The 24,840-nt window shown below is 39.4% G+C and overlaps 1 protein-coding gene across 1 annotated transcript in view; it reads left to right on the forward strand.

Annotated features, from left to right (window-relative positions):
• The window catches only part of inpp4b (inositol polyphosphate-4-phosphatase type II B), a 192,427-nt gene that overhangs the window by 64,490 nt on the left and 103,097 nt on the right, over positions 1 to 24,840 (forward strand). Inside the window, 2 exon segments of the mRNA XM_038713158.1 lie at positions 1,570 to 1,593; positions 1,595 to 1,650. Of these exon segments, the coding sequence (XP_038569086.1) occupies positions 1,570 to 1,593; positions 1,595 to 1,650 (80 nt within the window).

Here is a 24,840-nt window from a genome sequence, read left to right on the forward strand (position 1 = left end):
TATTCTCTGTTTTAATCAATGTGCAATATTCTCTGCTGCAGTTCTGTTTCTATTTACTCACTGTTCATCACAATTCTGTTAATAATGTAAATGTTGTGCATACCCACTCTCCTTATATATAGATATATATAGATATAGATATATAGATATATATGTATATATATAGATATTTATTTATTTATTATTTCTATTCTTCTATTACTATTTCTTTTCCTAGAAACTGTAACACAAGAATTTCCCCTTGGGGAACAATAAAGTATTTCTGATTTCTGATGTGATAAAACAATTAATTTTAGTCTGGAAATATAAGGGCCACTTTCTATGTTTTCAGACATTGTATAGACAAAACTTTGGATTGATTAATTAAGAAAATAGTCTGTAGAATAATCAGTAATAAAAATTATTATTCATGACTGATCCGCTTGTTCAGGTAGGTGTCAGTGCTGATAATGATCTGGCCTATCAGATCCGCGCATCCCATTTTCACAGGCTGACATTGTTTGCGGCTTGTTCTCTATAAGGAGAGGGGGGGGGGGGTCTATTGTGGTTGTGTGTGTGTGTGTGTGTGTGTGTGTGGGGGGGGGGGGGGGGGGGGGGTTTGCTTATACCACCTGAAACTCTTTTGCATTCATTTCCCAAACAGACACAATTCTGTTTTCATCTTCAGAGGCAAGGTACAGCTTTTGACAGCTATCTAAAGGAACAGACTGGGGCAAGACACAAATTGTCTTGTTTTGTATTGTCACTGTATTGTAAAAACCTAGAAATAAAAACAAACCCACTTGCGTTTTTAGATAAAAGGGCTAGATAAAGCTAGATAAATGATATTGTAGCATATCAGTATCTCAGAAGGGAGTGTGAACAAGCTGCAGATACTTTAATTAAGATCAAATGTCCCCCCCAGTATGATGAAATATGTGGCATCACCTTTGTACCTGTTGTTAATTACCTACTCTGTGTTTTAGCTTTGTTTGGAGCAGCCTGTGTCCTTGGCACGGTCTTAGCCCTCCCCTCCTGCAGCACAAGCTAGCGTGTTGATGGTGTTACTTGCAGGTGCAGGACTTTTCTTTATGTGTGCATGTGGATGCATATGTGTCATGCCTGCGAGGGAGTATGTGCGAGTTTTTCCACGAATGTGGATCATCTCTCTTCGTTATTGATGGGATCGTCCCCTACCTCCTCACTCTCCATGACCCAGTTCTCGTGTGCTGACACCCCCTGTTCACATCATGCCTGCAGCAAACACATGTTGTCAGAGCAGTGAGAAAGGGGAGACAGAGGGTGAAACAGAGACAGGGAAAGGAGAGTAGATTGTACATCCCCGTGCCTCATGTCAACAAGATCCCACTTTTTTGCTTTTTTTTTAGATCACAGGGCTCCAAGCACTTTTTGACACATTATGTCTGACACTTACCTTTTTACTTTCCGAAACACCTCTATGGTGCGACCATAAAGAAGAAAGTTGTTCAGTAGTCTCTTTTTATTGTTTTTATTTTTAACTGTTTACTTGCTGAAATGCTTTGCCCCATATTAACCAGCTATGTTTTTCTTGTCTGTCTGGTTCTACAGAGCAGCTTCCTGGGTAGTGCCACATTTTTCAGTAGGCGATTTGCTGAGGGCTAAAGATGAACGCCTGGCCTTGAGTCTCAGGTAAGTGCATGTCTCTGTCATACTGTATTCATTGCTCTCTGTGTTCCTCTAGGCTAAATAAAATCCAAAGATTATGCCTCTCACACAAGAACTGACACAAAACAAAAGGAACCTAACCACAGATACTGTAACAGCAGCTTCAGGAATTTTGCAGTAGTTGCCAATGCTGGTTGTTTCAGAGATGTGTTTGTGTGTGGGAATACAGGTTCCCTAAAGATGGAGGATGCATCAACACGTCACAAAAAACAGATAAGCTGTGCTCCTGAACATGATTCATGGTGTGTCCATCTTATGAAGTACTTGGCATGATTGCTAAGATGTATGCGTGTATAAATAAGTGACCAGCAGTAGAATGTTTTTCTGGTGGAAAGATTGACTGTCGAAACGGTGCCAAGTGCAACTGCTTTTGGTTGAAAATGAGTGTTTGAAGATGTTCTTTGTGAGTATTTCACTGTAAATTGAGCTAATAGTGTAGGTTTGTGAAGGAATGTGAAGTCATTAGTGCCACCCAGATCAGGTGATCATCAACTACACACCCACACAGAACACAGTGCATTCACATACTTGACTCAACTCATGCCCATTTAATTAAAGCTGTTTTTAATATAACCAATTATAAACAGCAACTTGGTGTTTTTCAGTTGTCAATGATCAAATTGCTAGTGAAGTCATTTCATTCTGTCCAAATGAAATGTTTTTTGTTTTGTTTTTTCATTGATTGTCAGAGCATTGGATTTATTGATTGGCGTCAGGATGTAAAGAGAATTATAACAAAATATAACAAAAAATGCTTCTGAAATAAATCCCATACCCCAGCTTTAAGCCATATGTCAGTTTAAAGAGTTTAAAGAGTAAGTTAGCACCCCCTGAACATCTTCAGGGTCTTTTCTGACCTCCAATGGTTTAATTTTTCAAGTGATGTGCAGGTGTAGTGTCCAATATATGTGCATTTGACTCAAAACAAAAATAGCACTATAGCAGCAGGACAGAGGGTCAGTGACCTCCTAAGGGGAGAGCAGTGATTGGTGGTTATGTAGGGACTGAACCCTTCTATAGAATTTGACCTCTAACCCCTTGTTTTGTTACCTCAGAATAGCACTGTACCCTTCTATGGGTTTGAGCTTTATTTTGCAGACTCTATGGTACCTAACAGATACCTACACATATCCTATATAAGCTATGTTTGATGTACACAGAGACAGAGTGGCCAACGGGCTGGGTCACTCTCTAAGCTGCTGCAGCAGCTTGTAATTGATGCTGAACTCCTTGATGTAATAAACTTTTATGATCAAGAACAGTGTCAAGCAGATTTCTTCTCAACACATCATCGCAGCATTATTGTTCAGACACCACACAGGTGTACTCCAGGACCATGTGACATCACTGTTGGATATGCTTACAGGTGAATCAAATCATACTTCTGACCACACACACCATTAATGTTGGAAACAGACTTGAAAATGTCAACCAGACAGGGCAGTGAAACACTGCGTTTCTTTTGGTTTCTCTTTGAGCTATTGCTACTGCTTTGTTCTTTGCTGTTGTTAAAGACTATTTCTACTGCTGCTGCTCACTGGCCAGACGCAAATGCTGCCTTTTAAGCCAATTCATACATAACCACAGTTTAACATATATTTCATAATCTACTACGTTGCCATATACAGAATGCAGAGAATCTAAATCATCTAAATGATCCTTATGCCTTGGCTCCATTGACTGTGACCCTGGGTTTTCTTATATACTTATAATAAAGGATAGTTTCATCACAGGCACAGTAATCACACATGTCATGATTGAGGAACCGTATTGCAGAAGCTACATGGAGAAAGGTGAAGGTCAGAAGGGTTACCATGGTGACAAGGGTCCATCTGCTGGAACACAGTTGGCTGTCCTTTACATTTTGTGTAAGCTAGTATTGTAGTAGTGTTGCATGCAAACATTTGCTAGTATGTGTGTGTGTGGGGGGGGGGGTTGGTTTGTATTGTATTTCCCTGAAATTGTACCAACATGTGTGTTGGGTCTTGTTTTGGTCAGTAGTTCCAAACGTCTTGTCGTGTCTGTGGCAGTTAGAATCAAACAGGGTCTGCACAATGCCTTATGACTTTTAATGCAAGTAACTGCCCATGATCCAGTGGTCAGGACTCCCCCCCCACACACACCTGTAAACTGTTGACAGATGAAATTGCCTCTGTCGCTTCTGTTTGTATTAATATACTGAATTTCCCTTTTCTTTCACACTCATAGTTGGGTCTAAAAATATGGCCACTTGGCAATCCTCTCTTTTTTTGTTCATCTACTCTCATTTGTTATGATTTTCATTTCCTGTAGGTGATCCCAGGTCACTGGGTATAATTGTATCTTGCACAATTGACTGTATGAGCTGCAGTGAGCATAGAGATTACAGCCCCGCCCCCACCTGTGTTTGCATATCTGTGTGTGCGTGCATGCACACTTTCATGCCGGTGTTGGTGTTGATGTTGAACAGCACAGACTACTGATTTTTTAGTCACACTGCACTTTTGTGTTTTTGGTTCCTTTTGTTGTTAGTGTTTTTTTATTCCTGAGGATAATGTGAAGCCCTTCCCTGATACTTTAAAAAAAAATCAACAGTTTGCTTCATTATTCAGAGACTGCTGTTACTATGCTGTCTTAATCGATATTACTATAGCTCTCTGCACCGACACATACTAAACACACATGTTCAACATTCATTAGGGCCGTGATTCACAACATGGCGGTCAGGACTCCCAAAAGGGAGCTCAAGATAAATTTCAAGGGACGCAAAATGCCGTCTGCCATACGGAATCCCTAAGCGGCCATTGATAAAAAATTTTTTACTCCATATTCCTGTGATAACGGCATAGTTACCTTGTGATCTTGAGATAATGACTGTTGTTTTCTCGTGATAAAGGGATAATTTTCTCGTCATCATAGCTGAATACAGGGGTCGTCAGGTGCTTTTTTTAGGATAATTTCCCAAAAATTTACAGTGTCACTGGTTAGCTTAGTTGTTAGCGCGCTGGACTGGATAGCAGGTTCGACTCCTGCTCCCAGTAACTTTTTTTTCTGCTTTTGTGTGTTTTTTATCATCCTCTTCAACAAAGTTGTTATGAATAGATTCAGGGGAATGCAACCACACATTTCCTGACAGCTATTTCAAAGGTTCCAAAATAGCCGTCAGGACGTTAAATTAATTCCCCTGAATGAGAAGCAGATGAATTTCCTCTTGCTGGGAATGATGGGGAAATGATGTCCATAGGTTGATAGATGTGGACCAATCATCGGGAAGCGCACAGTCCAGCACGTGCTTTATTGTGAGCGTGTGTCAGTCTCTTCATAAGAACTTTGTTGAAGAAGATTATGAAAAAGAAAATAGGTCTTCCGTGAGGATCAAACACACAACACTGCACTGCACTGCACTCTACTAACTGGACTAACCAGTGACACTGAAATTATCATCAAAAAACGTTCCTGCCGACCCGTGTTAAACTACTGTTTTGTTATCTTGAGATCTCAAAAAAATCAAGTCAAAGTCAAAATAAATATAAAAATATTAAATATTTGAATCGATGGCCGCTTAGGGCTTCCGTACTGCCACACAAATCATATAGATTTTTTCAGACTAATCTTTGCTTTTTTTCTCTTGTTAATAAAATGTTAATTTTACTTATATAATTCAAATAATTCAAATAAAACAAGGGAAAAAACCTTTAAACTGGTCACAACTAGTAGACTACCAGTGACAGGGAAAGCTACTCACTGTGTAAGTGAATAGGTTTTTAAGTAAAATGCGCATTACATTACTTCGTAGTACAATCGGATACTGTTTAATGACCAAAGATTAAATAGCATGATTGTTTAAAGAATCTATGCTGTGCTAAATAATGACAGGTATCATAATTAAGATTAAGATTAACACAAAGTTGGCCTGAAGAGCTGTTGCTGGTGTGGTGTTCAAGCTCAAATGTGTTACACCGCGCAGTCAGTGATGCATGCGAAACACATACAGACACACAGAGGAAACTGTCTTGATTCGATATGCTGTGTGCTTGTTGATTCATCCAGTGAGAAAACATTTCAAAGATGCGCAGCTTTTCATGACCATGCATGATTCATTCTGTGCTGTTTGACCTGTGGATGAGCCTATGATTCACTGTTCAAATTAGTTCTGCTGACCAAGCAGCAAGGATGCTGCAGCACTGACATGGACAGGGGTGCAACTCATTCTGCCCGATAAGGAACAGATGTTTCATTTTAATACATTGTTCTAATCCCCACTCCGTTTGTTGTTGCAGAAAGTCAGTTAATTTGAGTTGACTTGGCTCAGCTGAGGGAATGTGGGACTACTTTATCTACATGAGGCATGGATCGATTCCCTTCAGTGAATCTCAAAACCAATATGACTTTGACTAACTTCTCTTCATAAGCTGTAGATTTACTTTGGTGCTAAGCATATGTAGAGAGGAAATTGGTATTTGACCAGCTAGTGTGTGTGTATCTGACTTTTGCTTTTACTTTGGCCCTTCAGTAAAGTTCACTCTGCTGCAGAGCTGTTCACCGCAAAGCTCATTTCATATTCCCATGAATTCTCTCTGCATTTCAGCTCCTCTCTCTGGCCTCACGCTCACTTTCATGTATGGCTGGTTGGGATGTTTGTCACGGATTGTTTTTGTTTCCTGTAAGGCACGACCGGTTTGATTTGGGTCACTTTTTGAAGGTTCCTGACAGTGTCGCGTTGAATGAGCAGGAGAGGTAGAAACATGGACTAAGCCCTTGTGCAGATCTGTGCCTTTTGTAGGCACCAGAAGCCATTGAAATGATGATGAGAAAATATTACCTTACTGCAGCTCTCACATGACCAGAACGCACACAAAGGAGCTCACAGTTACCAGCATACGAACAGAAGCAGTGCAGACATGCATTTCTATATAACTCATAGACACAAACAAACACAAGCAAAGCTAGCAATAAAGGCTAGAATTGAGAATTTCTTTCTTTGAAGTCTGGACCTTTATCAAGCAAAGAGCAAGCATCTTATTTAAAGGGAATTATTGATGATTTGTTTGACACACACAAAGTCAGCTAAAGTTTGACAAAAACTATGTGAACTGGTTAGTAAAGATGGGAATGAATTTAAAACAAAATAGAAAGCTGGAAGCTGAAGAAAGGGAACTAGTGATGTGAAAGTATCTGTAAAAACTAAACAAAGATAAATACTCAATACTGACATCATCTAAAAGGATATTATTATTTGCAGCAAAGGTCACTGTGTCATCTGAGGTCAGGTTTTATATAGCTTGCATTATATCTGTATGCAGGTGTGTGTACATGCCTGCATGGCTCCGTGTGTGCGTTTATGTTTTTGAAGATAGACTCCTGTTCTCCTGCCCCGGGTTATGCCTCCGAAAACTCAGATACACCCACCTCACAGCAGCGGCTTTGTTGTAACTTCGTTGTAACATGAGTGCAGCATCAAGGCCAATGTTTTATAAGAGTATAAAAGTTTGTGTCTATTTCTGCTTGTATATTTTCTTTAAAATACTGTATGTGGATTGGGCCGCTATTAGCAGTGTTAGTTGTTTTTTGGCCACTTGGGCTGCAGAACAAGCTGTAAACACAATATTAACATATTATCACCATATACAGTGATGGGGACAGTGTTGGCAAACAGTTGCCAGTTTCTGGCATCTTTAGCTGCTAAGTGCTCCATTATGATCTGTGCAGTTTTAACCGTAGTCCTTGATTGTTGTATTAATAATGAACTACATAGTCATTATATATATATAGTCACCCTTTTCCACACTAAATATGCTGTCAAAATATGGGACTGTGAACAGTGACCTTCATGCTGCCTTTGCCCTGGTACCTGCACAAGGCTCATAGTAAATCTCTTTCTGGTTGCGTGTTATATGGACTAGGACTCCTTGCCTGATTCCCTCATGGTCATTACTCACACAGAATGAACGAGCTACTGCACCTTAGAAATGCTCCTATATCTTGGCTGAGTGATGCATCACGTAGCCATACTAAGTCAGACGTGTTTGTTTACAATGCAAAAACGAAACAATATCATAATTGGGTTCTTAATTGTCTGCTGGCTGCAAACATAGATGCATATAGGACATAACTGTAATATTTATTGCAGGGTCATGCTGACTAATGGTCTTAAAGTTTCTGTTTAGGGATTATACCTATTGTAACAAGTGATTTAAATTACGTGTTGTTTAATGGTAAATGGACTGCACTTACATAGCACTTTACAATACATGTCACATTCACCACATTCACACACTGATGGCAGTGTCTGCAAGGCGCCACCGACCTTCTACCCCATGAGTCACAGCCTGTTTATCTTTGATTTATTCATGAATTGTCATTTGTTCTGGATTTCATAGCATTTTATTTCAAACTCAAGTGAGAAGTCCATTTGTATACATATACAAGGCCTCTCTGCAGCTCTGTAGACATTTTTCTATTGAATAACTTTAGCAGTGCTGTACCTGTTTCTCCCTGTAGTATAGAGTTTGGCTTTCTTTGCAGGCACGCACATTCTAAATCTAGCATGGTTTAAATAGGGACCCGGGACGAGCAACACAACCAGTGTGCTACAGGAACTTGAAGGATGTCAGTGCTGTAGAGGTCTTTCAATAATGCATGTTTTGTATACACATGGGAGGAAAGATTATTACCCAGAAAATCAGAGGTGAGCCGCCTTCACCTCACCACAGAAGAAAATTGTGTTGTCTAACTGGGACAATGGGTTATGTATACAGAAGTTTGTATAGGTACATATAAAGAATACACAATATAAGCATGTGTTTGCCAAATTAGTGACACGCTCTCCAGTTTTCATTTTGCTATTTCAGCCCCGCGGAAAGCTTCACGTTCATTCTCTTGCCCTCTCAGTCTCTCACACTGTAGTTCCTTTTTGCTCTTCTCGTTATCTCGGAAACTTTATACATTCAGAAGGAGAAGCACTCTATGACCCAGTTCCACAGCACAGTTTTGAGATATGATTTTGATATGAATTTGTATGCTTGTGCTAGTGTGCGTGCGTGTCTGCGTGCACATGTGTGTGCATCAGAGATTTACCATGGCAAGGCTCCATTATCTCAGACCAGTGCCTCTTTGCTGCCTGGCGTCATGGCTTATTCATCCATTCCCACTGGATAGACACTACTCTTTACTGGCCCACCAGTTGAGCCTACTATCATGATGACGATATTGATGATGATGTTATACTGAAGAAAATGTGAATGTGTGTGGCTGTGTGAATGTATTTATGTGTGCTTGTATTAATCATGTTCTGGAGACATTAAAAACGGGCTAGGCAACAATGGAGAATTAGCAAGACAGCTAGGTTTTGAAAGTATCCAACTGAAAAAATTCCACCCCCTCCCTTAAGGCCTCCTTCCAAAGCCACTTGCACATTTTCATTTTCATTTTCGGCAGAGTGCGCACAGGTTGGCAGGTAGACAGGTAGCTAGGCCACGCTTATTACAATCCTACAACAGCCACAGGGAGCCGTTTTTTTGGGTGGTTTTTTGTGTCAGAGCGTTTGATTTATTGATTGCTGTTAGGATGAAATAAATTGCCTACCCAAGCTTTAATCTTTTCAACAGCTACATTATGGGAACTGCTGTCCCATTTGGGCATAATAAGCTGGTCCCCATATGGTGAAGTATTTTAGGGGAAGACCATTGGTTGAGGTTAGGTTAAGGTACAATTAGACAGGGTAAGGTTCGGCTTAGGCATGTGGTGGCTATAGTTAATCTTAGGGTTGTCACAATGAGGCAACCAGACAATGGACTCGAACACAATTAGCCAATCAGCCAAAAATAACACAGAAGAATAAGTCAAAAACACACAAGTAAAATTGATAATAATAATGCTGGAATGCTCACTGTGGAAAGTAAAGACAAGGGGAGCACACAGACTAAATACGGTAACATGTGAAACCAATCAGGGCAATCGCACAGACAGGAGACACACAAGTATACCAAAATAAATCAGGAAATAATGACAAAAATGCCAGGCAATATTTAAATAACTTTTGTGTGTATATGTCTCTGTGTGTGCCAAATGTAAAGTAGTCTTGCTAATTACACTACTCTGTGGAATGATTTTTCTTTCTTCCCTTGTGGTAGTCACACACACACATACATATGTCGCCATTTTTCACTGGGAAGTCCTTAGCTGCTCAGTTTAAACCAGAGAAATATTTTGTCTGTAAAAATTAAACGAAATAAAGAGGATAATTATTAAACCTATAAATGTTTTTATTTATGATGTCTAAATTTTATAAGTGTAGCAGTGAATAGAGGAACATATGTACTGAAGCACTTAGGGGAGACGAAAGGACACTTAAGGCCAGGTAATTTGAGAGTATGGCTGGTAGGAAATGTTTATATGTCTTTTGCACATTGAATTGTGGAAGCAAGTTTGTCAGCGTGTGTGTGTGTGTGTGAGAAATCATTGAATAGAATGCATTTAATGCAGATGAAATGGGTATTCCTGCACATCACCTTGCATGCACACAAGCACACACAAGGATAACCATGCAAGGGTTCATTTCAGTATTGGAGGGGAATCACATTAAAGCTGCAGTGGGGAATTCTTTTAAAAATAACTTAAATCTTGTCATATTTGCTGATACTGTCTATATCCTGACACTAGTACATGAGACAGATAATTTGTAATTAAAAAATATAAACAAATTAAATCAGGTACCTCTGGCTTCTCCTACTGCTCCTAATGCCATTTGCAAGAATCTACCACACCCAAGTCAAAACAACCAATCAGAGCCAGGATGAGTCTAACGCAGTGTCAAGCTTGATTTATACTCCTGCGTAGGGGCTATACACCAATACTTGTGCGTCCGTGTGTCCGTCAATCTGCAATTACACCCCCAAACGCTAATCGCCAGTAGCGCTACAGCGCCCACTGGGTTTAGCCCTCCGCTAACGTGAATGGGGGTAAAATTGTATACGTGCGGCTGGTATAGCCTTTTCAAATGTTACCGATCGAATGGATCACATTCTGATAGCGAAACGAGTCATTTCGCTCAGATTGCAACGGTCAAATTAATTGATCCACTGTGTTACAGCCGCCATTTTGGCCGATAGTAAAAGTTACTACAAAGCACGGGGCACTTCCGGTCGGCACGGAGGCACTGCGAGGCTACCGAGCCGACCAATCACAGTGCTTACGGTCCACGTCGACTCGACGTGTAGTTACATTTATGAGGAGGTGCACGTCAGGCGACGGCGTAGACTCTGCGTAGCCCCGTAGCCTACGCCGTCGATTTGACGCAGAAGTATAAATTACACTTGCTCGTGCACACACTGCGCAGCCCTCCTCCTCACACATTCTCTAACTTAGTCAAGCTCAATATCTTCAGTGCGGCTTCAGAAGTTTACGAGTGATACAAGTAGCAGAGAGAGATGCAGAAAGTTTTGCATTGTATGTAGGACCTCCTCTCCCTCCTCTTTTGTGCCTTTTATTTGGGGAGGTAACCATATCTAGCTACAAAAACAGGCTGGGACACTTAACGGTGTACAAAAGACAAGAGACTTAAGTACACAAGAGGTAGGTGACTAATGAGGCATAGGTGGAACTAATCAGGGGGGAGCTAACAATCAAACAAGCAGGGAAATCCAGAGACAGGAAGTGAAGAGAACAGAAAGAAGAGGGAAGGAAAATACCACAGTAAAACAAGCAACGAAGAATAAATGACACAATGACAACAACTAAGGCTGAATGATTAATAATTTTCAAATCAATATTGTGATTTGAAAGAACGTGATCAGTCAAACGTGAAGACCGCAATTAAAAATGTAGGTTAATTATGCAGCACATCTGACCCGTTTTAAACAGTCACGCAGTTACAAATTCATTCCATTGTCATCCTTGTGACAAGACAGATCTGCTCGCCAATCACAAGCGCCATGCACCTCCTGTTACGGTCCTACTCACCAATCAGAGTGGGCACATGATGTGTACATTTTACATCAACAAACGAAACTAGAGGAAAATGTGTGGGATAATGGCGCCAGCCGAACCGACACAGGTGGTGGCTGTGCCAGGATTTTGTCCGGCGTCAGCCGACACTGAAGTGTTTCAGCAGCGGAGCATTTAGCCTGCCCCACGTTATTGACGTGGTGTTAATTTGTCATTTTGTGGGCTTGTACTACAGATAACAGCTCTCCGTGAGCCAGTTTTGTTCCGTTCTCTGCACAGCTACATATCCCACATGGAGCATTTCAGAATGACAGCTTAATGCCTGCCTGATTTTGCTGACTTGTTCAGATTTTGTTGATTCGTTCAGTGGTCCTTGATTTTTGTACTGCTACAATGGTTAAGTAAGCTACGTAGTTAAAGTGTTTATATTTTTTCAGTTTTAACTGTGTTGTTGTTTATATACGATCGGGAGTCTGCACAGGGTGTTTTATTTTGAAAACCAGCCAGATTTGCTATGCCGTCAAAAACAGACTTGTTGAATATTCTCCGCAGAGCAGAGCAGAGCAGAGAGATGCTTCTGGGTTGAGCTGCAGCGCTTCTGGTGTGAGCACAATCATTGACTAGAATGGCTGTGATCAGCTCTGTTCTGTTTCTGTTTTTATCTATTACACAGTGAATATTGAAGTAGCTAAAAAAAAAAAAAAGACGCCAAACTGCAGTCCAAACCTATTACAAGTCTAAACAACTATAGATTGCCAGGAAATACTAAAGCATGCACACATGACTTGAATCAAGCCATTCTATTATGACTTTATTGTCGAAATATTACAAAATCTTTTCTTATATTATTACGAGTCTCAAAATCTTAGATTACTGTTGGTTTTTTCAAATAGTGGCCCTACTCTATCATAGTTTTTCAGAATACAAATCTGCATTTTAGTTTATGTAATTCTCTCGCTAATTTGCGTCTGACTGTTAACTGTTTGTGTATCATGAGTAGCCTCTTGTGGGCAACTGTGGTTATATTAAAATTTATGATCAAAATTTTTGCAAGGGACAGTTCAGTAGCTGCTGGATATTGGTAGGGATCTACCGTCCCTACTTTATTCTACACCCTTCTTACCAAATATACACGTTACATCCATGCATGCACACACGGAGTTGCTTCACATACAGGATATATGGTAATACTAACACACACAACCACACTCCACATGTATATGTGAAGGGAGGAGAAAAGATGCACAATAAATGCACATATAGCCTCTTCATTTTTCCTCCTTTAATGCTAAAACTGCTTCTTTTCCACGCAGTACTTCTGCATAATCTGTGAAATCCCCCAGGCTTTAGGGCTCATAGGCAGAATATGAAAATAACTAACTCGGCCAATGCTGCACCGTGGCAACTCTGAAAGAAAAAGGGGGGTGAGGGGGGGTCATTGACAAGCTGCCTTAATTACCTGTCTTGAGTAGTTACAATTCCAATAAACTGAGAAGGAACATCAGGGATAACCTGAAGCACAGTATAGAGCTGTTAATCTAGCATCCATATTAAATAAGGCTATGGTCCAATCTATTTGCAACATAACACATATAGGTTGAAGATATGGGAAAATGAGATGTGTTAGGACTAGGAGCTAACTATTGGAGGGGGGATAATAAATGTGGCCCAACATGGTGCTGAGGCTTGCTAGGGCCCAGTGATGAGAGGGATGAGAGGATCATAATGAGGACAAAACTGGGGGACGGGATAAGAACAGGTGTATAAAATTATGTCTCATAGATGTGTTTAGATTTTTTTTTATGCCATCCTGTATTAGATTAAAGCTAGGGTAGGCAAGGTTGGAGATACTAGCAAGAGACAGCTCGATTTTGAAAGTATCCAACCAAAAAAATCCCGCCCCCTCCCTTTAGGCATCCCCAAAACACATTTTCATACGCAGTGAGTGCAGGGGCAGAGCACACTCAGGTAGGTTTTTAGGCCAGCCAAACATGCCACAGCCACATACCCCATATTTATTTCTTTTTGTGTCACAGCATTTGATTTATTGATTGCAGTTGGGATGTTAAGAGAATTTCAACCAATCTAACAAAAAATGCTACCCCAGCTTTAATGTGTGGTTTTCCATCATTCAAGCACCCTGATGTAACAGAGCAATGCAATCTTATCTTTTGCTCCAATAGCAATATGTGCACCATAGAAGGTGGGATCATGCATAATATCCTGTCTGCCTTGCTATTTAATATCATCCTAAATAATGCAATGCACTGTCCCTTTGTAGGCATATAACGGCTTTAAATATTAAAATGTTTTTATTTCTTTTGGTGTGTATTATACAATAATGTGCTGTTTCCTTATTTACTTTTAAACCTAATTAATTATGGGGTATATAGAACACTGGCTTCATGTTAGTATAACATTGCATCAGTAAAAGAAAATCAAAACAGCTTATTTTTGACATACTACTGTGTGTTGCATGATACACTGTGGTAGCTATCTCTGTGAAGTTTAGATCTGCAGATCCTTAAATTTTTCATGCCCCTCCTCATTTTGGGGTTGAATGTGATATCACAACCTACCAATGATATGAAAAGTTGAACGAAGCATTAGGATAGCAAATACAGCATAAGGTAACAGCCACCGTTACCAGAAGGGCAAGCATACATGTACGAGACCAATGTATTTTTATCATGATGTACTGTTCAGTGTCAACTTAACAAGGGTCAGTAGGTCAAAGTTTTTCTGGCCCATTGCATATTTTTACTGGCTCTGGGAAATAAAGAGAAAAATAGCACTTTATTAATCATATGCATCGTAATGATTCATTCAAACAAAAAATAACAGATTTATTTCATTTTATTCTTGTATCATTTTAAAGATTTGAAAAAAATAATTTTTTATTTGATTTTCCCATGCATGTGCTATTTGCTCCTGCATATTTAAAAACACAAAGACAGGGAGGGAGTTGTTGCAGATATTGATTGTCGTTAATAGCGCTGAATGTGCATTACGCCCCCACCTCGTCTTGCAGACCCACCCCCAATGGGTGAACAGTGCGACCTGACCGTGACAGAACGCAGCCTCCAGGACTGACAGAGGCCAGTTTAACAACAGGGCCAAGATGTTTTTTTTGCCGGGTTTGGCTTTTGGCACACCGGTGCTGACTCGGCTAATAGGACCGCTAGCGACACGGCTAACCAAGCTAACTAGCCACAGATACAGACAGACACAGTTAGCGGTTTAGCAAAAAGTTAACTTATCTGTCCATCAAGAAATTCTGTAAATCACCTCTATACTGTATTCCTTGTTGGTCTTTGAGGCTGTTCATGCTGCGTTCACTGGGAGGCTGCTGAGCTCAGTTTCATTGCCCTCTCGTCCAGCTATCCCCTGCCATCATTCTCTATAGGCCCCAGGTTCACCAGTTTTCTGTGACATTGTTTTGTTCGGTAGGACAAGGCTCGTCTTAAAGGCTCTGCGCACCTCTACAGGTGTTTTGATGTAATTACATCATATTACTGGACATGTTCGAATTAGGATGATAGGTCAAATTGTAATTTGTCCTAACTTAACATGTGCAACAAGGCTAACAAGGAGAGGGAGAGCCATGTCAGTTAATCTCAGTCTGGACATGCCCACACAATCCTCAGAAGAAGTCTAATCATCCAACATATTTAAAATCAATTGAGTGGATGCACCATACATGTGCAAGGGCCTTAAAAAGGGGCTATATGTAGTTATCAGCTGCCACTTGCGGTGCGGTTTTCAGATTGCAACCTGGTATGTGCTCATATTTGTGCTCGATCCATCAACGTTCACTCCACTTCTTGTTGATCGGCAATGTGATAGCACAACTAAATGTCCTGGATGGTAACGAAACAGTTAGTGAGTTAGACTGAATATTATAAATGAGATTGTTGCCACACTTTATAACAGTTAGACTGCAGTTAGTAACATTACTGTAGTAGATGGATCTTCCACTGTGTTGTTGTCCTGCACTAACATTAGTGACTGTTCGGCGTTAGCTGGCAAGCTAACGTTATCGACCTTGAGCCAGCTAAAGCACAACATCACAATATATTTTACGTGCTTTGTCTTAGCGGACTCTGGCTCGTTTGCTGCTGTGTGTATGCCTCAGAATCAGAAGACATGATTCACTTCACACAACTACATATAGCCCCTTTAAGTTAGATTATTATGAGTTATAAGCCAATTGCAAAATTTACATTCAAAAACATTATAACCTGCAAATCCCACAAATGATAAAGATTGTTTGGTTGTCTGCTTCCACTAATTTTGAGAAATCTCTAGATTCACCAGCTTATCGCTGTTTCGAGCATCTCACCAAACAAGAGTAACTCTCTTTTAGTGGACTTGTGTTTGTCCAATCATGCACGCTGCATATCCACTGTAACATGCATCTTCCATTAGCATAACAAGAAGCTCATGTTGACTCAAAATGTTGACACTGTTTGGAGTAAACTGAGTTAGGCTGCACTGCAGGGATATGCTGCTCGAGTGTATTATTTTATTCACCTGCATTTACATAAATGTTCACTCAGGTCGGGTGAGTGAGCAAAAGGAGTTGTGATGTGTGCATAAATATGTTGTTTCAGACATTGGCGTGCATGGACATACACACCCACACATACAGAAACACACACCACAAGGGCTGGTAAATGTGTGTGGCCAAATCCTCCATTAAAAAGCCTTCATGTTTTTGTAATGATGGCTGACTGTGTCTTTGTAAAGTCAAAACTGAGACTGCCTTCATTTTAGGTCAAGGTCAAATATTTGTCTTTTTTCCTTATCCCTGTAATAGTATGCTGCACCATGGAATTGTGTCTTATTTATGTACCCAGGCTCTAGTTTAGAGAAAGATGGTGAGAGGAAGAGAAAGATATCTACTCAACAGTAAAGAAAAATATATTTCCTGCCCAAAGTTTCTCTACTTCTTTGCACTTCTCTTTTTGTCTCCAGGAAAGGAAGAAACACATTCATTTTATTAATATTACAGTGTACATACATTCCACTAATTTCATAAAGTTCACATTCCTATACTGCTCCATGTTAGTCTCAAGTTATATTTTTCAAGAAGACACATAACTTTGCAGAACCTGATCCCTGTGTCTTTTTAACACCATGGGGGGAAGCCCATGCAGAATGCTAACTACTCGTATTGTCTATACCAATGACCTGTTTCAACACAGCTCTTAAATCCCTTTCATTCTGTCAGTTTCATTCTTTCAGTAATGCCTGACCTTTCTTATTGTGTTCTTTAAAGTCTTTGAGTCTGTTAGGGAGACTTACTGTAGCCTAAGACACACTTGGTTGCTATGATCTAAAGAAGGACAGTTTTATATCATTTTTACACATGACCTTCATGAGCTGTACTGTAAAGTTAAATATACTGTAATATCTATCTATATATTGGGTATTTAGCGATCTAAAATTAAAGAGATCTACAGTAGTATGGCTAAAAAGTAATGTCATGACTTTTAATCTAGTGCCACCATCAGGTTAAAATTTCCCCTTGTTCAGTAGTTCTGACTTTGGCCCTTACCATGTTAATATAACATTCAGCTCATAACATAGCTACTGTAGTTGAGTCTATGAACATGCAGTGCTGACAAAGTACAGTTTAGACTGCGTGTGAATGCACATTGGTGCCAAGTTTTCCCACCAAAGTTGAGGGAATTTAATAATATTCAGGAGGGCTAATGTTAACCAGCTGTCTCGATAATGTTTCCTATAATTGTCATTTGATATGTCTCTATAAATCTGGACCTTTATCACGTACCAGTATTTGCCATGTTGTTTGTCAATGAACTAAGTTGGCATTTGCACTTTGTCGAGTTAACATTAGCCAGCAGGATCTCTATTCAGATGTCCTTCATTAATCTGGAGATAAGTAGAAGTAGAAGTAAAAGAAACAGACAGGGTTTGAAGAATGTGTTTTATTTTTCAGTCAGGGAGCTGCAGTAATGGTAAGTGACAGCAAAGGTAAATCCTTTCTTGCTTAATTGTTGTCCTAACGTTTATGTGTGTTAGTTTACAATCTAGGCTAGATTAGTGTGAATGTCTCGACTATCCCATTTGGCCATATATTATGATGCAGCTATCTTGGACCAAACAGGGGACTAAGTTAAGCTATATGCAACTGCTGGACAGAGCTTTGATCTGTTTAGAGACCAATCAGTCAACTTCACGTAGTGTTTTTTAAAATTTTGTTTTTATTTTGTGGAAGCATTTTTCAGTTGAATGCTATCACTTTGACATAATGACTTCTTTTTATAGTTTCCTTGATTATACTTTTGAAGGTTACTGTAGAGCTTAAACTTCCACAGTCCTGCAGTAAATTCATATTTAAAATGATATTCCTCTCTTTTTAAGCATGGAAATATCTGTGGAAATCTCTGTCTATCATGTAAGAAGGTCACTAAAGCAGGGAACATACCTAAAGCTTAAAACAATTACACATACAGACTAATTTCTACCAACATACAGACTTTTAATTCTTGATAGTCTAAAAGGAGCACAATACACTGAGCAAGTGGTAGACCACAATTGGAGTTGTGTAGCTAAGCAACCTGTCGTTTTTACACTTTGGTTTTTGTACAGATTAAAGGAACAAGACATAACATGTTAATCAGTGAGAATTCAAGGAGCTTGTCAGATTTTGTTGCCTTTGGACAGAGCCAGGGCAGCTGTTTCCCCCTGCTTCCAGCCTTTATACTGCTTAAGCTAAGCTAACTATCTCCTGGCTCCATCTTCATATTTGACTGACAGTTTAAGAGTGGTATCAATCTTCTCATCTAACTCTCAGCAAGAAAGCAAATAAGAGTATTTCCCAAAATATCAAATTATTCCTTTAGCTTTAACATGTCCTCATCAAGCCAAGGCCTACCTAAAGACTACCTTTAACTGAGTAAAAACAACACACAATTCATAGAAACACTCCACATCCACCATTAAAGGCATGCTTGTCAGAATCAGTAGATGATTGTTTGGCTTCTTTTAAAATTACAGGACAAAAACCATCTGTTTGACAGAGATGAACAGAGACTGTTTTATCAGCTTTTTTACTATGTGTTGAAAAATAATTATGAGCGCTCTGTGGGGGCATCTGTGCTCGCTCTGTTTCTGAGTCATTACACTCGAAACAGACTATGTGATTTTTCGCTTCAGTTTTTCAGAATCTGATGCCTGTGTGAGAACATTTTTTAGTGTTTTTTCATGCTTCGCAATGCAGCTTGCTAGCATAGTTTCACCCCCTACCACTTAAGTGTTGATAATTTAGTGTTCATTGAGTTAGTGGTGATGGAGGTCATCATCTGGGCATACAGTACGCTCTTTGTTGTTGTACCACCTGCCCTATACCACTTAAACGTCGTCTCCTCCCACGCTCATTGCATTGTCATTGATCTGCACTTAGCTTTTCATTGACTTCACACTGAATGTATGCCACCCATCTTCATCATCAGAAATGTATTCACAAAATTGAATGCACATAGTTTACAACACATGCAGCTTAACTGTGACACTGTACTTGTATACACATATACAAAAACGTTTTACATTGAATTGAACTGCAGTTATGTTTCCACTTGTATTAACACTTATTGCTCGCCCTTATCTAATTCATACAGAATACAGCATCTGGCCTTAAATCCAACATTAATCATTTGGCACATAACAACTGTCATGTACATTAATTTAAAGGGGTCCTCATGGCAGGAATGGCCAATTAGGCCACACTAGTGTGTGTTCTTGATTTTGCGCTGATACAAACCACCAGGTGTGTGTGTCAATATTGTTTGTGCAGTGTCACCTGTGACAGGTAACTGACCACCAGTCGTAATATTATACTAATAACCTTGATTACCTGATCTAAAAGAAATACATATTGAACTCACTGTAGTGTAGTTTCAACAGAGCATATATTACAATATAATAAGTTAAAACAAAGATAAATGTGGATAAAATCACAAACATAAATATAATAGTGATGACAGATAAATGTCATAAGAAAATTTTTAAATGTAGTAGCAAAGTTAGAAATGACATACGAGAATTTCAATGTGAAGTACTAAACCCTATCAGATATGGTCTAAGTAGCCGTAGGGAGATTATTGCAGCTCAGTATTTTGAATTAGCCCCACCTTTTCAGTCTTGTTTTCAACAGGCAGTACACAGACAGCCTCCATGACCTGTTGTACCATTGTGTAGCCATGTTCCTCAGCATGAAATAAAGCTTGTTTTTATCAATCACTGTAGCCTGTGGTAAACACAACAGGCGGTGGAAGTGACAACAGTTGGTTGACCCTTTCTCACCTAAAACCACAACATAACGTTAGACAAGTGTCCTGTGACAATAATTTGCTGGACTCCACTATAATCTATATGTTAATTATGTTTTATCATCAAGATTTTAAGATTTAAAAAAACTGTTTTCGGGGGCCACTCACTTACAGCTTTACATGCAGTTGGTGCTGCTCACAGTTGTAATGTATGGAAACATAACATTTGGACTATAAAGCATTATTGTATTAGAAACATACCGTACCATTCTTCTTTTTTTATGGTAAAATATTCAAACTATTCAAATATGATTTTTTTCTACAAACATCATCTCTCCCATTATTGCCTGTACAGTACATAAATAGAGCTTGAAGTTGAGTTGTCAGTGTTCTTTTGCTAGAGCTGGCTCATCATCTCCCCAATATGACTTTTTGAACTTCTTCGTAATGTGTAGACATTGCACACAACAGTCATAACCTAGTTTTGAGGCCCAGCCTGGTTTGATGCCATTGCTTAAAGAAATAGCATCCTTCTTGGATAGTTTTTTCCACCTTGCTTGGTCTATGAAAACAGCTCATCCCAGAGTGTTACTGACACTGGTTAAGCACTAACATAAAAGTAAATGTAGTGTGAAGACATTTCTCATGCAACAGTACAGTAATGTGTGTGTGTGTGTGTGTGTGTGTGTGTGTGATGGAAAAAATAGGAGCATTAAATATCACAAATCATGTACAAGTATGCATCTTGTCCTGACATGGCTCTTATTCTGCTTATTACAGATGTATTGCAGCAGACAAACATATTTTTTTTACATTGCATAAATTTGCATGTTGTAGAGATTGATCATACTGGTGTATTCTGGATATTTTGGCTTGTTTGATTGAAAATGTAATGCTTGCTCAACCTTTCAAGCATAAAAAGTTCTGAGCGTGCCACTGCGACTTAAATTTACTTAATTTCAGTACCACGGACGTGTCTTTAATCAAGAGGAAACCAGGGCAGTTTTTTTCTTTGGGAATATTCTTTAAGTGGAATATTCTTCAAGCCACAGTGTGTCATGTGTGCTCAGTTTAGGTTATTCTGGCCAGCTCTATGAACAATGCCTGCAGTGTAGTCTTATTGATTGAGTCAGTCTTCCAGTTGCAATGTGTGTAATTACTGATGAGTCATATGACAATGTCATTCATCCCCAATAAAAAAATCAGGACTCTCAGTATCACTTCTAAAGCTGGCATTCCCCATTATTACAGCCCTGTGTCCTAACATCTGTCCTCAGTGAAAACTGGCCAGAGCTATATTTAGCCCACCCGTCCAGCTTTATATAGGTCAAGAATCCCATCTATACTTCCACTGCTGCACTTCAAGGTTGTAGCATTCTTTTTGCTTGTGTAGGATCCTGGCAATTAGTTTTCTTTGACCACTCCCCTTCCACAGGCAAGGTAGATTTTTAAGGTCCTGAAGGAGTCCTAAACCAAATCTCCTGTGGGCAAAATTCAGAGCAAAAAGCAAAATAGTTTTTCCGGGTCCTGCTTTGTATTTTTAGTTTCCAGCAGTTGAAGCAAAAGCCCTTATGAGGGAAAAAGCCAATGGTGTTTTGCTTCATTTCTGTGGCAGTCAGGTGTTCTCCTCTGTAAGGCTTCCCACAGAGAAATGCACCACCAAAGTGTTGCTGCTTTGAAGTTTTTTGATGAACTTCCCCACCCACGGGCTGTTAAATTCAGACCTTAGTACAATTTCCTACCCTTGACGTCACGTAAATCTTTCCTTCTTTTGGTTCACAAGGCAGCAGAAAAGGGGCATTTGCTCTGCCACATTTCCTCTTCTACTCTACTCCACTTCAACTTTGTTGAGAGCAAAAAAACAAGTTGAAATCTTTATTTACAGGTTTTATTTTCAGACAAAGACAAAACAACTCCTTAATGTTACCTACTTTTGCCTTTCATGCCTATTTTATATATATAATATAGATAGATAGATAGATAGATACATCTTTAACTCTGTCTACTGCTCCTCTTTATGTTTTAAATATATTCACATATACTGTATACTAATGGTATATTGTAACTCCACTGTACATATTGTAAGATATAACATAACAGCACTTATCCGTATAAATCACTATATTTCAGCACTTCTTGTTAGATACTAACTGCATTTCATTAGCTCTGTAACTTTTACCAAACAAAAAAATGCACCTGCAACTGCCATCTAAGCACCAAACAAGCAAATAAGAACAATAGTAATTATAGTATTTACGGTGATTGGTAATTGATGGTAATCTCCTGAGCAACACACATATATCCAGCTCAACCACTGGGCTGGATATGTTTACTTAAAATGGGAAAATAATATTAATAAATATAATAATAATAAATTCCCCATAATCTCTACTGTTTTTTGTTGGGTGATATCTGTTTCTCATTTAATTCAATACACTCGTCCTCATTGTACATTCTACAAACTGCGATGTGGTAGACTATTACAAAGGCTGGTACAACTCATTATTGTAGAGACAAACGCTCACAAGGTGCTGAGTGTCACACACTTCACTTAATGTGTCTGTTGTCGTGAATAGACAGTGCAGTCAATGTTTATTGGGCAATTTAAGCTTCCTAGCCTGCGTATTTTCATCCTAAGAATAAAATTGCTTATACATATAATAGGTTCACAACTAAGTATGCATTATACAGCAGCGTCGGCAGTGAAGACTACTAATTCACTGAACCTTGGTAGGAAGTAGGCAAAGTTCCAACTTATTGATAGCGTATTATTTTCAGGATTCTTTGTGTATAATAAACTATACATTTTCTGTAAATGTTTCTCAAAATTGAGAATGTGGTTATAACTGTTATTTTTCAGACGTGTAAGATTCCACACTTAGCATGATGCTTGTATTTTATACAAATAATTTATAGACTCTCGCTTGAGCAGTTGCTGTATAGGACCATGTAGGTAATTAATGTATAAGCCTCTTAAATCTGCAGTGTAAAGATCAGATATTTGAAATAAATTAAACTGTGTTTCTGCATTGGAATTGGAAAATGTGTTTGTAAATTGCAAGAGAAGCTTTCAAAAGAAAATAACTGTAAAATGTAAGGCACTTCCCAGATAAGTAATTATTTTTTGAATTGTGCCAAATTCATAGCACACATTTTAAGCACATTATTTTTGTCACTTTAACAAAGCTGTCTGATTAAGTGTTGTCCTAAAAGAGATCCTGGGCCAATTAGATGTTAAAAAATGGGGGAAAAGAAGATGGGCTCACAGGCAAAGAACTATCTGCAGATTTGTTTCCATGCCAGCTCTAACAGACGGAAAGAGAGGGGTGGAAAAGGAGGGGATTTGAGAGGGGAGGGGTAGTGGGAGACTGCCTTCTTTTTCATCCAGAGCTCTCATCAGAACCTTAAAAGTGAATTTGAGGTCAGTCAGTGTGCATGCTAAAAAAACTGCAGTTTGTGTCACTGCAGACCAGAGATTCTGTCAGGAAGTTGACGTATCTGCCCTTTTCTTTCCTTGATTTTAGGAGAATTTGTGCAGTAAACCAGCAATGTGGTGATGGAACTACCATTAGAATGAGCAGCTGAAGATTTCTTTTTGTAGCATGGCTAAATTAGTTATGAATTTTTATAAATTTATGAGAATTAATACCCAGTTATGAATTATAATATTCAGAAAATATCAAAATTCAATCTTAAAAGCTCTCGTTAAAAGGGCACCACCGGAGTTGTTATAATCCTAGAGTCTCCGGACCTCTAGGTAGCTTTTAATAACTATACAATTATTAATAGTGATCAGTTAGTTAATAATTGCTAAATTATCTTAAAATCAATCAGTCAGTCTCATATCTAAAGGATCAATTCTCTTGGCAGGGACGTGGAAATAGGAAACACACACAGTTCTTGATTATATTACAGTGAATTTATTCTCTAACTAATGCGATATAAAGGGTGGTTAAATACAGGGAAAATAAACAATGGCTGAACAATGAGAAATGGAGGTTTAATTGTGGGAAGCATTTGACTCATACGGCAGAGGAGAACTAATGAAAGTAAGCTATGAGTTTAGGAGTTAAAAGGAAATATTCTGACCACAGAATGTTTGTTAGGTCTTACGACGGCCTGCTTTGGCCTGTTGCACGGGTCCCATGCTAGCTGCCCGATCCTGGCTTTTTGCCAGGGATTCTCCGGGGTTCTCCGTGTCTGAAGAAAACGCCGTCCTCCGTCTGGCAATTCGGCTGTTTTCAGGTTTCCTTCGTTGCCACTGGCGAGGCTTGGTCTGACCTCGGTGAAGTTGGCTCGACGAAAAAGCTTAAAATGGAACTTGGTCGTTCCTGAATTAGTCCAGTGTAACTTAACGGACTGATAACTTTAACAAAACAAAAGAAAGAAAGAAAATAAAACAAACTGAGGGGCAGATCGATGTCGCGGCACTTCGCGTGTGTAGCTTCAAGCGAACAAAGGCCTGTTGCGCTGGTAGGACTCTTAGGTGTTGCCCGGAGAGGCACGCCGGACGCGTGCCGAAGCGTCCAGAGAGCAGAGCGGAAGACCAGGGCATGAGGGGAGGAGAAGAGCAGAGAGAGAGAACAACGTCACGTGTCGCTCTTTTGTTGCCTGGGGCGTGGTTTCCCAGAGGGCGTTTCAGGTTTCCCGAGGGGCTGCCTTTCTAAACTTAACGTCTAAAAGAAAAGAAAATCTATTTGCGCGTATTATAATCAAATATTTTCCAAGTCAAAGTCAAACCTCAATGGTCAAACAGTTGTGCCGTTCTAAGTTAAGCATTTGGTAACAGGAAACAATTGTCACATTATTATTATACATTATTTGTCAGGATATTTATACATTAACGGCATTTCCAGCGATGGTATGTAATACTTATTTCGTCCACTTGGGGGAGCTCAGGTTACATGAGGAAAGCTTAGATTAATCCAAGACC

Source organism: Micropterus salmoides, unplaced genomic scaffold (genome assembly GCF_014851395.1).
Source record: "Micropterus salmoides isolate LMB-PRFRI ecotype aquatic unplaced genomic scaffold, ASM1485139v1 Ms_hic_scaffold_12, whole genome shotgun sequence".
NCBI lineage: Eukaryota > Metazoa > Chordata > Actinopteri > Centrarchiformes > Centrarchidae > Micropterus > Micropterus salmoides.